The sequence below is a fragment of the Gadus macrocephalus genome, chromosome 4 (genome assembly GCF_031168955.1).
Source record: "Gadus macrocephalus chromosome 4, ASM3116895v1".
Taxonomy (NCBI): domain Eukaryota; kingdom Metazoa; phylum Chordata; class Actinopteri; order Gadiformes; family Gadidae; genus Gadus; species Gadus macrocephalus.
Window position 1 is genome coordinate 29,019,577 of NC_082385.1, and position 14,615 is coordinate 29,034,191.

At 47.7% G+C, this 14,615-nt stretch overlaps 2 protein-coding genes and 2 long non-coding RNA genes across 4 annotated transcripts in view; 2 read left to right on the forward strand and 2 right to left on the reverse strand.

Moving 5' to 3' along the window:
- Positions 1-14,615, reverse strand: part of LOC132455171 (CLIP-associating protein 1-B-like) — a 175,487-nt gene that overhangs the window by 52,954 nt on the left and 107,918 nt on the right.
- LOC132455290 (fas apoptotic inhibitory molecule 1-like) lies at positions 3,141-5,467 on the forward strand. Its single transcript, XM_060049137.1, has 4 exons — positions 3,141-3,257; positions 4,041-4,269; positions 4,865-4,914; positions 5,018-5,467. Exons 1-4 carry the CDS (start codon positions 3,141-3,143, stop codon positions 5,159-5,161), a joined length of 540 nt encoding a protein of 179 aa, XP_059905120.1. The 3' UTR covers positions 5,162-5,467.
- LOC132455341 (uncharacterized) lies at positions 3,880-6,706 on the reverse strand. The gene is made up of 2 exons (XR_009525205.1): positions 6,018-6,706; positions 3,880-4,305 (listed from the first exon to the last, which is right to left on the reverse strand). It is a non-coding gene; the product is annotated as an uncharacterized LOC132455341 (long non-coding RNA).
- The window catches only part of LOC132455319 (uncharacterized), a 29,412-nt gene continuing 21,469 nt past the window's right edge, over positions 6,673-14,615 (forward strand). Inside the window, exon 1 of the long non-coding RNA XR_009525183.1 lies at positions 6,673-6,807. This is a non-coding gene — a long non-coding RNA (uncharacterized LOC132455319). The remainder of the gene's footprint in view (positions 6,808-14,615) is intronic.

Genomic DNA, 14,615 nt, shown 5'->3' on the forward strand with positions numbered 1-14,615 from the left:
AGGAGATCACTAAAATGGGACATGTTTGGTGCCAAATATATTCTTCTCGTCCTCATTTAGTGAAATTTGGTGTAAAATGGGTCTTGGTGTAGGAACTAAGAACCTAAGTCCTACGGCGCGATCGTCGGTCTGGTTCAGTTGTAGCGCCACTGAGCTGAGGGAAAAAACTGCGAAAACTAATGACTCCCACTGCCCTATTCTCGACATCTTACAACTCTATTTGGAATCTCTTGTGGTCGTGGTGTTTGAGTCAGGTAAAGGGTGATTTCCTTTAGAACGCCTAAAAACGCAAATTATCTTCCCTTATGTCGTATTATCAATGGCGTTATTTTCAAACCTGTCTTGAATGACCTATTATAATAAACCAGCTGATCTCGGAAACTGATCGTGTTTTTGGGTTATGTCATGTGACGAAGGTTGTGGTGGGGGGGGGGGAAGAGAAACTAAAGTACACTATACTGACCTTTTGGTTTGAACTGCTAATTAGATGGTAGCTAGTTTTGAATTTCTGTCACCAAAGTGCAGTTAACATGGGATAAAACCAAAGAGACACCAGCGAATGTCATGGATGGGGCAATGGCGGAAAAGGAGCTAAAGCCATTGGTCAAGTGTATTACTGGTACAGCAGGGATTGCTCCAATGCTCTTTGCTTACCAAACCACTTGTATGTTGTTGAGTGTGGAACAGTCCTCATTCATTCATGTGACAAATGTCCTTCCTCTTCCATATTGCGACACAGATATACAGGACTGAGTGGTCAACGTCATAGTTTGTTTCTACAGTCACCCATGATGAAACTGGCCTCGTGGCTCAGAAGACCAACCTGTGAGTCATGTGGTGAATATCGTCTGCTTCACTCAACCCGTTTAGACCGAAAAAGGGACTCACCTATTCATCGTTCGAACCACATACGTATATATTTGTACTTTCACAGAGTCTTGTGATTTTAATTTTTTTCTATTGGTGTGTCACACATTTGTAACACAAAACTCAATACATTGACCTGCACATAAAACAAGTATGCAGTGAATACCTTTATAACTGTATTATATATTTGTATTAATAAAGAAAATCATATTTCACAAAGTGAGCCCTCTGGTCAACTATTATTCAACCATCAGATTAAAAAAGATAATATGAAAGGGCCAATAATGCCATATACACACATGTGCACACTCACATACACACATGACTTATATTGAAAAGAATTTGAATACAATAGAAGTTTGCAAAACAGAACTAGTTGTAGATATGTTTCACCACTAGATGGCAGGCTAACCTTGAATTGCAGCTCGAAAGACCCTGAAGTGCCAGCCACCTCATTACACTATTTATTTAGTAAGTCGATATGCAGGGTTCATGTTGGAACAAGTGCCAGACGTAAGATGTGCTTTATTTTGGGACTAGAATGAGGAACAGGTGACTTTAATTCTGTACAGTTCGAAGCGGGGGTCAACTATACAGCAGCCATGTGAGTGATTCAATAATGTAAGGGATTGATGTAAGAAACAGTCTGTTGAAAACAACCAGCAGTAGCTGCAACTCGGATCTTCTGCCCTCCACATTATCCTGCTATCTGTTAAACTCCTTAAACAATTGCATTCCAGTTATCTATTAGGCCTAATGCTAAAACGGTGTAGGTATTTTATGATTCTTAAAAAATTAAAGGGTAGTTCCTTTAAAATCCCAATCATCTGCCACACCCCAGTATTCAATGAATGCTATTACTACTACTACTACTATTACTACTCCTTCAATACTTATACTAGAAGCAGTGCTACTGCTACTTCTACACTTAAAAAATATACATCATGACAATTTGCTTTTGTTTTTCTGGACATAAAAAGCCTTGGGTGTCTCTACCATACATTACTTCAAACTCCCCTTCAGAGAAAGGCTTAAAAAGAAGTATACTAATTGAATATGCCTGACGGGCCAGATTGAACAATGGGCCGGGCCACATGTGGCCCGCAAGCTGTTTTGCCAAGCTGTTGCCCTAAAGTGAGCGAGGTGTTGGGGCATCAGAAGAGAGGCAACAGCAGGTGTTTGTGGCTTTAACTGATCAGAGGCCAGTGGGATCTTCAGGTAACCCCAGTTAACTGGCCGGATGAATAAAGTTCAATTAACCTAATATCATTATCTAATAATATACTAGGGGAAGTATTTCAGTTTGTTTGTCACAAGTGTAAACGGCTGTGTTAATGGAAGGGTCAATCTTCAAATAGGTCTCTAAACCAAGTCGAATCAAAGCAATCGAATGGGTTACCTTTTTAGCTTAAATGGGCTGTAGGTAAGATCTGAGAGTTGTAAAGAGAGAGAGCAGAAGTGAGCGAGATTGTGGAAGAAGCTAAGGGTCTCCTCCCTCTCTGCCCCCTCCCTCCTTCCCTACCTTTCTCCACCACTGACGTTTTTTATTCACAGTCCGGTGATTGACTAGGCAGAGATGGATTCCGTGAGTCGATCAGGAAAGAAACAGAAACAGATATTATCCCAGAGCATTTCACTCACTAATAGCTGATGTGCCAAATCTAGGCCTTTTTCTAAAATAACTTTCTAAAATGACAGCCCTTAAATCGTACCTAGCACCTTTAACTCCTCAGTCGTTTGCTCCAGAGCACTTCATCAGAGGCCGGACACATTCTGTTCCAACCGGTTCACAAAAACCCTGTCCTGTGTCCCCGCCAGCGGGGGGTGTCCTCAGCCAAGAGGCGGAGCTCCCACCTAGCGATGCCTCAGAAGTTGCTGGAGCGACGCTGGAAGTGCACAACCTAAGCCTCTTACTGTAATTCACTGAGCCTCCAGGGTCCAGCACAGCACAGCCGGGATCAGCAGAATGTGAGACGCCGGGTCCCGTCTAAAGGCTACACCTCGGTAGTGTTTACCCGTCTAATAACCGCGGTGAGGGTCACGTTGTTGTCTCCGTGTGGATCGGATAACACGATGGCTTGAAGACCTCCAGAGAGAGAGAGAGAGAGAGAGAGAGAGAGAGAGAGAGAGAGAGAGAGAGAGAGAGAGAGAGAGAGAGAGAGAGAGAGAGAGAGAGAGAGAGAGAGAGAGAGAGAGAGAGAGAGAGAGAGAGAGAGAGAGAGAGAGAGAGAGAGAGAGAGAGAGAGAGAGAGAGAGAGAGAGAGAGAGAGGGGATGCTGTCCGGGGACGTGGTGGGCATGTGGGGGGTGGCCCTCAGCGACGGAGTGTACAGGATAGAGTTTGCGCATGGCACCACCACGGGGAAACGCGTCGTGTACGTCAACGGACAGGTAGGCCGTGGCCTTCATGTTCCCCTGGGGTCATTTGTGAACGTGTGTCTTGTACTGACGCCCGGGTTCGGTCGGTGTCAGGCCGCGGGCCGCCACACCCCTCAGAGAGCCTGGCTCCATGCTGAAACGGTTCTGCTGGTAGTGAAAGGGAGGACAATAGAGAGGAATGGAGAGTTAAGGGGGTGATATCTTGCTATCAGGTGTGAGTGTGATAAGCAATTACAAGCCGTTTGAAAATCTGCCTTTCCCTGTGCCCTTGTGACATCACTAGTGGGCGGGTCCAGTCCACCCATATGTGTGTTGGATAGATGAAGTCCATCAGCCTACCCGGTGGAATGTGGCAAAGGTTGCTTATCTATCCAACATACATCTAGGTGGACACACCCACTAGGGATGTCACTATGGTACAAGGAAAGGCAGATTATTCAAACGGCTTGTAATGGCTAATCACACTCACACCTGGTGGCATAATATCACCCCTTTCAATAAAATGTATACATTTGCTCAGAAGAAAATCAAATGCACAAGCAAGATTTAAACTGTCTGTATCAATTTTAATATCTCCACGTAGGTGTTCAAATATGCTGCTAAACAGTCAAGGCTACATATTTTTAAGCAATGATGTCAATTGAATTGTGGAGTCAGAAAGTTGCAATGCATTCCGAGGCACAGCGTAAAAAGGGGGCCAGAGGGGTCCTTTGTCCCCCGTTGACAGGACAGGGCTATCCATCCCAGCTCGGGGAACTCAAGTCGGGGCCTGTGGTTCAATGCCTCCTTTGACAGGAAGTGGTCCGAAGGGACTGGATGTTCAAGCTGGTGGGGAGGGAGGCGTTCACGGTGGGCCGCGCTCACACCAGAGCCTGCGTCAACATCGAGGCAGTCACCGGCTTCTCCTACGAGTACTCGCTGGAGATCGGCGGCAAGAGCCTGGAGAAGTTCCGCCACGACAGGGCAAAGGTCACCACCACCTGGATCCTGAAGGTGGATGGAGAGGACTTCAGGGTGGTGCTGGGTGAGGCTCCGACTCCGTGTTTAGATTCCCCACCTTCTGGTTGAGAAACGATATTAAAAGCCAACCTATCACTACAGTCAGCCACACCGCTGAGGAGACACCGTTCACTGAATTGTTGTTCTAGATTAATAGGGAACGGGTGATGTCACTTGGCATCGATTTGATCAGGATCTGCCACTGTGCTGTCCTTGTGGATCTAGTGTTGATGTTGGCTTTACATGTGCCACTGCACAATAATGACCTCAGGTGTTATTCTGATTGGACGTGGGGAACTCCAAGTTCTATTAAAACCCTCTGGGAAAATAAAACGATAACTAGGGAGGAAAATGCAGTTCAAGGTTCATCCATTCAAGATCACTCATTAACAGTAGTTCCATGTCTGGAATGATAACAGTGCAGAAGGATTTCTCAGCATGAGATATCAGAAACTACCGTTTAATACTGTTATAACAGCAGTGACCGGATGCATTCAGTTGCATGCAGTTAAAACGCTCCTTGACGGAAGAAACAAACCATTTTTCTTTCGGAGAGAAGGGACATTGGATTGTTAACTTCCTACTCAAAAAATAACTCATAAATTATGTACTTCCAACAGAAAAGGACACTATGGATGTGTGGTGCAACGGACAGAAAATGGACACAATGGTGAGGTTCCCGATGTGTGAACCTGTTGGGACACGGTGATTGTGTGGTCTTCTATCCTATGCACCTAACTTTATTCTCCTCTGGTTTGAACTGTTGTGTGCAGGGCGAGTTTGTTGACGACGGCACCGAGACCCGCTTCTCCGTGGGCGACCACGAGTGCTGCATAAAGGCCACGAGTGGTGGGAGGAAGAAGAGCGGCATCGTGCACTATCTGCTGCTCGATGGAGAGACGATGCCCGCACTATGACAGCAACTTTGAACCAAATTCTTAAATATAAATAATAATAATAGTCAGTCCATCATTATTATTATTGTTAGTATTATTAATAATAATAATAATAATATTAATACAAATAATAATGATGATAACGTCTCTCAAACATTCTTCTTCATCTTCTTGTTTTATTATTATCATGATATAGGCCTACCACTATGCTACCTGATTCTGTTTGACGAGATAGATCATTGCATGGTATTTAGTTTTTCTAAGTATAAGTCCACTTTTCTGGTGAGATGTGTCCAATGATAAATAAAGCATGTTTTGTGCATCAGCGTATGGCCTTACTGTACTTACTGTATCTTTAATGGCGCAGATGGTTATTACACATTTTTAAATCCCAGATAAATACGTTTTAAGCACTTTGCAAACAACACTCATACGTTGAAAGCATATCATTGGCAGTGGTGGGATAAACATACATCGTACATTGCATTTAAATGGAAATATGTCCTTAGAATTAACCGAGTGGGATTTCTCATTTAACCTGCGCGTCCCTGTTGCGCAGCAGTAACGCAGTGTGCAGCTTCTCGAAGTGAAAGGGAACAGACGTTTTTCCAAGAGGAAACACACACACTAGCGTCCTGCCCTGGACGTACACTGCCTACGTTAACGGAATAGATACACCAGCGTGCACTGGGAATCACTCAGTGTGTTCGGACCTATCGTTGGCCGTATTTTTGTGTTTTCCCTTCCTCGTCAGCGCGGGGGGTTATCTCAGTGGGTCCGGGGCCAGCTACTGAAGTTTGGACCAGGGTTCTGCGGCTGGTCACAAACGAGGAACAGTACTCTGAGCGGTCTGGCACCCAAACGCACCGCGACTCACCCCTGGCTGAAATCAACGGTGGATCGGGTTTGATTCGTCCTTGAACCGGTTGGCAGCCGCTGTCACCCGTCCTCGCGTGGGAACGAGCCGCTCTTGTCTTTTTAAGGACACTTTCCGGGGGTGGAGATTTTCCCGAGTTTTTTGCTCACCCACCCGGCTCGAACGCGCCAGCTTGTTAGCATTAGCTCCCCGACTAGCTAGCCACCTAGGAGGGAGGCCTTTCCATCCATTGCTCCTCGTCCTAAACATTGTGATGATACATGTCTGTGAGTAACCAACAGCCTTTTAATGCGGACTGCGACACACCAGAAAAGAAAGCCTGAGTGTGTGTTTGACATGGTCCCCGTGTGGCCCGTAGCAGGGATGTGGGGACGCGGTGAGCATCTGTCTCTTCTCCAGGACTGAGTGGGACCCCCTCGGTTCGGTGGGTCGGGACTCCTGGCGCCCAGCAGCGGCCACTAGATGAGTGGCGTTCCGCACAAGGCGACAACACACCAGAGTATCCCGTGGTAGTCGGATTCCACACCCGTTATTTAGTCTCTCCCCTGTGATATTGTGTGGATTTTCTTGGCCAGTGGTTTTATTGTTGGGGAGATCTTAAGGAGCGATCGACCCCCCCACTGCAACATGAACTACCAGCAGCACCTGGCCAATTCGGCCGCGATCCGAACCGAGATCCAGCGGTTCGAGTCCGTCCACCCCAACATCTACTCTATCTACGAGCTGCTGGAGCGGGTGGAGGAGCCTCTGCTGCAGAACCAGATCCGAGAACATGTCATCGCCATCGAAGGTAAGGCTAGCCCTCATCCTCAGTCCTCAGCATGGGCCGTTCTCTGAGATGTTTGGGACCACAATCCAACACCTCTCGTGTGGGATATGTGGTCAACCTATGAGTCGTTTTCAATGACCGGACGGCCAGTAGGTTGCGGTTCTGTTGCCCTGGGACCTTGTCACATAGGATGTCGCAGTTCCCTCACCTGTAGTCATCATGCACAGTTTGGCCCGCGGCGGCGTCCCAACCTCATGAACCTCTGCACTCAACATGCCACATGATATACATGCATGCCCCCCTGAGAGTTAACGAGGAGGAGTGATCGTGCCATGGTTAATATACAGGTATTATATTGATGCTTACGAAAGTATGTTTATTATACCGAGGGAGCCTGTTGTTGTTGTTGTTGTTGTTGTTGTTGTTCCTTACTCGTTGAACGGCTGAGACAAGAGATTGATATTCGGGCTATCTTTTGAGCTTGATTCTCGATTTGTCTCCGAAACTTCACTTCCACGATGCGCAATTTCTCGTTTAATTTGTGTAATTGTACATCCCCATACCCAATACTTGTGTAATAGATCCGCAATCCAAAAAATACAATGTTGGCCTACTTTTAGCACAGCCTTTCTTGTTTTTTGTAATCGTACACGTTGTAACATAATAGACATCAGCATGACTGCTGCAAGGATAGGCCAACAAGGAAAAGAGACTGGAGTGCACACAAAACACCCAAATCAAATCACCGCAGAAGCAGCAGCAGCAGCATTACCCTGGAGACCAGAGACACACAGTAGCGTGTGAAATGGCAGGGGGAAAGGGGGCGGGGCTCTGGAGTTGTCCCGCATCTGCACGGATGGATGTCCGAGTCGGGTAACACAATAGTGACTTGCCGCACGCACGCACACACGCACGCGCGCCCGCGCTGTTTCGCACGCACTTACGCACACAGTATTGAGTGGCACACGGTGACTCACTCGGCCAGCTTGCCCTGCCGCTGAAAATAGCTCAAAACATCAGAAGTATTCATCGCCGCGGGCACTGGTGCACAACACATCTTGTTGAGGCTCTTCTGTCTTGCATGTTCAGGAAATGCATGAAAGAACTGTACAGCACCGAGTGCTCGTATTCGAAATGAGGTTGAGTGACGTAGAACGTCTTTATTATCCACAAAAGGCATTTGTAGTAAGGACATCAACTCGATCCCGTATTATGTCATCCTGATTTGGATAATTGTACTATTACTACTGTGTGTGTGTGTGTGTGTGTGTGTGTGTGTGTGTGTGTGTGTGTGTGTGTGTGTGTGTGTGTGTGAGAGAGCCTATTAGGCTCGCGGAGCTTTGCAGGCCAAGCTACCGATACTGGGTGTGAATCATCATGTGTTGCCGTTCACTGCCTGACCCTTATTTGCATCTGTAGTGGGTGAAACGGCCTGCGTGCGCATGAGTCAACCCTACGTGTGTGGCTTATTTGGATCTGTCCACATCTGTGCTTTTGTGTCTGTGTCACTGCCACTGGGCAGTGTGTGTGTGTTTGTGTCTGTGTTACTGTTTGTGGATGTGTATGCACAGGTGCACACTGCCCATGCATGTTCTATCAGCGCATGTCCACAGTTTGTATGTATGTTGTCTTTGTATGTTTGTGTGTTTTTTTTGTCATTGACCCCTTGTAAACGGTGTGGCCCGAGTGAAACCAGGATCGCTGCTCCAGCAGCTCTCCATCATGTGAACGTTGCTGCTGGCCTCGCTCAAACAGGGAGCCATTCAAAGTCACACAAAGTGACTTTTTAAATTTGAATAACGACTTTTGATTCTCTGCTTCGCCGCGTCACGCAATAGAGGAGCTTTATGTTGAATTAAAATCTTTATCCGTTACTTTGGCATTGGCTTGTGATGTTGATAAGGCAGCATGGAGACGAGGCCTCCTTGCTTTATTCAAGCTGTCTAAACATAAAACCCCAAAGTCCCATGTTTTTATCCACCCTGATATCATGCTGTTGGTAATCTTAAATCATCAATAAAATGACTTGGATTTAAGGATAGGCACCCTTAACTCAACTAGACATTGTGATGAGTTCTGAGCATGTCCACCCCCTTATCAACACCAACCAGAACCTTGCAGAAGGTCTTCCACAGGGCCTCCCTATCACCTGGGCTGCCCTAGTCTTTGGTGGCTGTTTGAATGGGACCACACGCTTCCTTATGACGGACCGCCTCTGTCATCAACACAACATGTGCCCTACTTAGCTCTCCTCTCTTCCTCCCCCTTCCCCCCTCCTCCTCCCTATACGAGTGTTGGGATTATACCGCCGTTATGCTCCTGCTTATGTCCTTAGTACCGTAATGCTAACTGGGACAGAGCAGCTAGCCATGTTTGTCATGAGTGTAGCACACTTTTACGAGAAATGCATGGCATAGTCGAATGCATCGCACCAGGGTTGTTCAATTGAGTGGGTTTGGATTAGACCTGAATCTGTAAAATGGCCATAAATTAAGACACGCATCATTCAATTGATTTCGATCCGCTCCGTGATTAGGGTTCATTCATTCATTGCACCAAAAAAGACACGCGTTCCATTGAAGATATGCACATGTCGCTAACTGCCCGCATTTCACTCAAACTAAATACACTTCCCTTCAGTTGTATATATTTGTTCTGATTTCCACCACTTCTGTCTTGTTACCTCCTCTCTCTTCTGCCAAGTTAACCATGCCAGTCGATTTCGAACAGGATTGTCTCTCCCAGCGGTTGGTCATGGTGGATTCCGGGGCTTGTAATCCACGGTGTGCTCTCCTGTGAGAGCGAAGGCAGTGCAGTTATCGGTGCTGGCCTAGTTTTCCCAACCACCTTGAATCAATGTCCCCCCCCCCCCCCCCCCCCCTCCCAACGGCGGAGCCTACTGGACACATGGTTCAGCTCAGTGAAAAATGAAACCGGCACCACCACCACGGCAGACGATCTCCTACACTGCGACAACTGTGAGGTGGTGTGCAGGAACATGAGAATGACAAGAACATGGGGTTATTTAGAGGGCTGGAAGTGAGTGCCTGTGGAGGGGGGCGGGGGTGATTGGAGGAGGTCACGTGAACAAGGGCAAAGCCAAACGGGGGGGGAAGTAAATCCGCAGAGGAACAGTAGTAGACGTCAGTTTAGTTTCCCTGGACGGTTGTAATGTTATTCCCCACCAGGAATGGGTTCGAGTGCTTTTTGAGGACACGTACCCCTCGTCTCTTCTAACTGAGGGATGGAAACCTCAAGGTCAAGTATTTACCAGCGTTCGTCCTGAAGACCGTACCGTCTCACGTAACGCAGGCCCGTGGCCACGCCGCACGCCCCGGCGTCTTTTCTTAATCCTCTGATGCTGACGCGGCTGGAACTTCAAACATTGAACAAATGTCTCTTATCTGCCGCCGTCGACAGACCAGTCAATCAGACGGGGAAAGGGAAACGAATGCACCGGCCGGGGCTGGACTCAGAAGCGCAGAAGAGCAGAACCAATAGAGGGCCTGACTGCGGTCGGACAGTGATGGACGCGCTGCATTATATACAGACAGCGGCCCAGTGCACGCCAGCGAGCCATAATGAGATGGGCCTACTAGTGCTCCCTTCAGTGGCCAATTATCCATTCGTTCTTGTTGTTGTTGTTATCTGAGATCTGCTGGCAGTAATGCTATCATGCCGTCCAAGCAGTTCCCATTGAGGCCCGGGACCGCCCTCGCCTCCCCGTCAAAGTGCGATTATGCAATGCGCTGGGCATCGGCGTTACCGTGGCAACGTTGCCGAAGATAATAGCAGTGTGCGTTTTTTTTTTTGTTTCTTTTAAAGCGAGGGTTTGTATCCTGACCCGACGTTACGTAAGCGGGGCCTTCTTCGCTCTCCGTCCGTCTCGAGAGGTTACACGTGGCTCTCTGCACCGTTTTATTCTGCCTCGTGTCCCTCCCCCCCCTCCCTCCCGCATGCTGAAAACATTGAATTAAAGGCCGTCTACATGGTACTGTGTTGTCTTCCCCCCCCCGTCTCACTGTGATTGGCAGTGCTGTCGTTCAGGGGCACTGGGTCCTGTATCGGCCACTTTAGTGTCTGCTGCTGTACTCTTATCCAGGCGGTGATGCTCTACTTAGCCTCAATTGTACTCAAAACCCGAGACCTCATCTGTCTCCGGGTGCAGTCGGCTCAGGCCGCCAGCGTGCTGTTCCCTCCGCTGCAGAACCCACCTGGGTCCCGGCGGCCCACCTGATCACCACATGATCACGTGGACTCATGTCCTATCAAGAGGTGCACTTAGCCAGTTGCTCAACATGTTCCTGGACCCTTCAAATGTTTTCACCCATCACCACAGCAACACTACCCTCTCCCCAGCAACACTACAGTCTCCATAGCAACGCTACCACCCCACAGAAACACAACCATCACCACAGCAACACTACCATCACCACAGCAACACTACCCTCTCCACAGCAAGACTACCCTCTCCACAGCAACACTACCCTCTCCATAGCAACACTACCACCTCCATTGCAACGCTACCATCCCCACAGAAACACCACCATCACCACAGCAACACTACCATCACCACAGTAACACTACCATCACCACAGCAACACTACCATCACCACAGCAACACAACCATCACCACAGCAACACTACCATCACCACAGCAACACTACCCTCTCCACAGCAACACTACCCTCTCCACAGCAACACTACCCTCTCCATAGCAACACTACCATCACCACAGCAACACTACCATCACCACAGCAACGCTACCATCCCCACAGAAACACTACCATCACCACAGAAAAACTACCATCACCACAGCAACATGACCATCACCACAGCACCATCCCCACAGTACCATCACCACAGCATCAGCACCATAACCACAGCAATACCATTGCCACAGATACACTACCATCACCACAGCAGCTTTACCATCCCCACAGCACCCTCCCAACAGCACCACTCCCATCGCTAAAGGAACACGACCATCGCCACAGGAACACGACCATCGCCACAGCAACACTACCATCGCCACAACAACACTACCATCGCCACAGCAACACTACCATCGCCACAGCACCATCCCCACAGTAGCATCACCACAGCATCAGCACCATCACCATCGCCACAGCAACACGACCATCGCCACAGCAACACGACCATCGCCACAGCAACACGACCATCCCCACAGCAACAATATTACCACCAGCAACATGAAAACTTTCTTCCCTCAAGCTATTTTTATGCCAAACAACAGCTTCCCCTGTTCTGCCCTCTGTATATTTGATGCGTTTGTCCTGACTTCAGTGTCCTCTGGTGTGGTGGCGTATTGATGTGTGGGTGATGGTATGAGACCGTCATGAATAAGAATTGAATTACTGTCCACATCCCCGACGTCGCTGGGGCAGCACCGCTGTCACCACAGCAACCACGCAAGCAAAAATGACAGCATTAGCAACACCAGTAGGAAATGAGGGGAAAACAAACGTGTCTTAAAAGCCTTCAGTTGAACGTGAAGCGTATAAACAACATGAAATAAGAAGCGCTCACAGCAGGCCCCCGCAGACCTGTTTTGGCAGTAGAATACAATTCCGGCAGGCTGGCAAAACTGTCAGTTACATCGGGTTAGCTATCCCCTTGTGTGTCCGTGCTGGTCGGTCGCCCCCAGCTGTCCCTGGGTCTGCTGGAGGCATTTTGCTGAAGGTTTAGTTTCATTTTGGTTGAGCTGTGCTGTGCCCCTGCCCCCCCCCTCCCCCCTAGGCCAGAACAGTTGTCTCTGTAGGGACTGTACGTACTTGAGTTATGTGTACCTGTCTACGTCTTTGAATAACATTGACCACACCTACTACTACCAGCGTGTTCCTGGATAATGTAAACAAATGTTTTGCTGCTGTTTTTGTGGCCCTTTTTCGGGGCCGCAATTAGAAGATATTGATAATTCGTTTTCTGTTATTTCCTATTGACGAAGTGTATTGGTTGACGCCCACTTCAGGCAAGTGTTTTTTCAGGCAAATGGGTACTTTAAAATCAACAACACTTAATTAAAACCATATGATTAAGAGCCTCATCAAATACCGGTTCTACATTCATCTTGTGCCAAGTTGTTGTCGTTCTGTAAACAAAGTCGTCTTTCAAGAGGGCACACTGTACTACACTGTATCACAATGTATTGCAGTTTGCCGTACAATTATTGTTAAATGGTTTGTTTGGCGTAGCCCTGAGCCAAATCCACAGATGGAAGATGACCATGTAAAGATCTACATGCTCATGTCAGTTGCACTTTTAATGTGCCTGAGGTCAGGGAATGTAAAGGGGCTTTTTATAGATAGGCCTATAGACTTTTTTTTAGGTTGATTTACAGTAGCATTAAACATTAGCACCTTATTCTGACTGTGGCAGGCCTCTACATGTCTTACTGTTGATGAACATCTCTAGGTAGTCAGAGGTAGTACAATCAAAGTTGTTTAACTAGTTACCAACCAAAAGCGACACATTGCAAGAAGCTCTGACTCCTAGGTTTTACTAATATTAATGTCTTCCCCGTCGGTGACGGCACTGGCTTCTTGTAAGTACAAATCACTGCGTTTGGTGTAGCAGAAAGCCTAAGTGTAAACTCGGAAGGGAATCATAGCTTCATCACCATAATATGGGACGATCATATCCGTCATGGTTATTGCCGTTCATCATCAAGCAGGCTGTGTTTGCCTTTCTCCCTCATTGGTTTAAATGAGGACTCAGGTGAGGCTGTGTCACCCACGCAACCGCAGGGCTAAGTATACATCTACTGTAGTGGAGGCGGCGCGTATGCAGATGATACCCCGGCTGCCCGTGACCCACCTCCCATCCCGCCCACTTCCTCTTCCCATGCTTGGCCCCGGGGGCGGGCATCCATTAGGGAAATGTATCCAACATCCGCGCGGCGCTAGCAGCCGCTATACTCTTCAGTGTACACATGACGCATGCACTTTGCAGTGTTTTTTTTTCCCCCCCCCCTGTTTGTGCTTGTGTTTCTTTTGTCGGTTTGCGGCTTCCTAGTTGTTCCTTCCTCCTATATGGAGTCTTTCTTCCTTTAGAGATGTCTCCATTGTGGTGTGCGGAGGGATACGGTCCGGGTCTGCCCCGTCATGCGTTCAGGATGCAGCACTTATTTTTACGGACACTATGCCAGTGCGGTTATTATATCAGAATGCCGGCAATGACGTAGTAGACATACACATAGTCACTGTGAACCACTTAGAATAGGGCGGAGAAATTAGATGAATGGGAAACACAAGAATCTAACCACAAGGAAACCGGAAGTTTCTGACCTTGGCTACCGCAGATGTTGGCAGGACATGAGTACAAAATAAGTGATTTGTTCAGTGAGGACAGGTTTCCGTTGGACAGTAGATTCCTGGCCACCATGACGGGCAGATTGTTGCAACGTTAGCATTAGGTCTGTGTACTCACTGTTTAGCCTTACTGGGGAATTTGATCTCTGCCTTTAGCCATGTGCTGGTATTCCCTCACTGTGAAAGCATTGCAATCTGACTGTAAGAGTGGATGGAGTGGGTTTTCTGGGCTGAGGGATTGGACCACACCCTTTCCAGAATCCCTTTTATCCACTTGGTTTGAGTTGCATTGAGCTATTGACACAGAGGGGCTATCAGTGAGAAGCTGGCTCTCAGTAGCTTCAGATCTAATGAGTTTCTTAGAAAGGAATGGGGCTGTCAATTTTGTCAGGTCATTTATTATGACTGCATTTGACTGTAATTGTGACTGACATATAGTATGGTTCATACTGTAGTATGGTTCATTAAAGCTTTAGTTTTGCAAGTGATGGCGCAATT

Bases quoted from the DNA above. Each gene is read 5' to 3' on its own strand.
- LOC132455290 (XM_060049137.1), top strand. From the start codon at position 3,141: ATGCTGTCCGGGGACGTGGTGGGCATGTGGGGGGTGGCCCTCAGCGAC. The intron at 3,258-4,040 runs GTAGGCCGTGGC...CTCCTTTGACAG, and splicing joins TCGTGTACGTCAACGGACAG to GAAGTGGTCCGAAGGGACTG. The intron at 4,915-5,017 runs GTGAGGTTCCCG...TGTTGTGTGCAG, and splicing joins GACAGAAAATGGACACAATG to GGCGAGTTTGTTGACGACGG.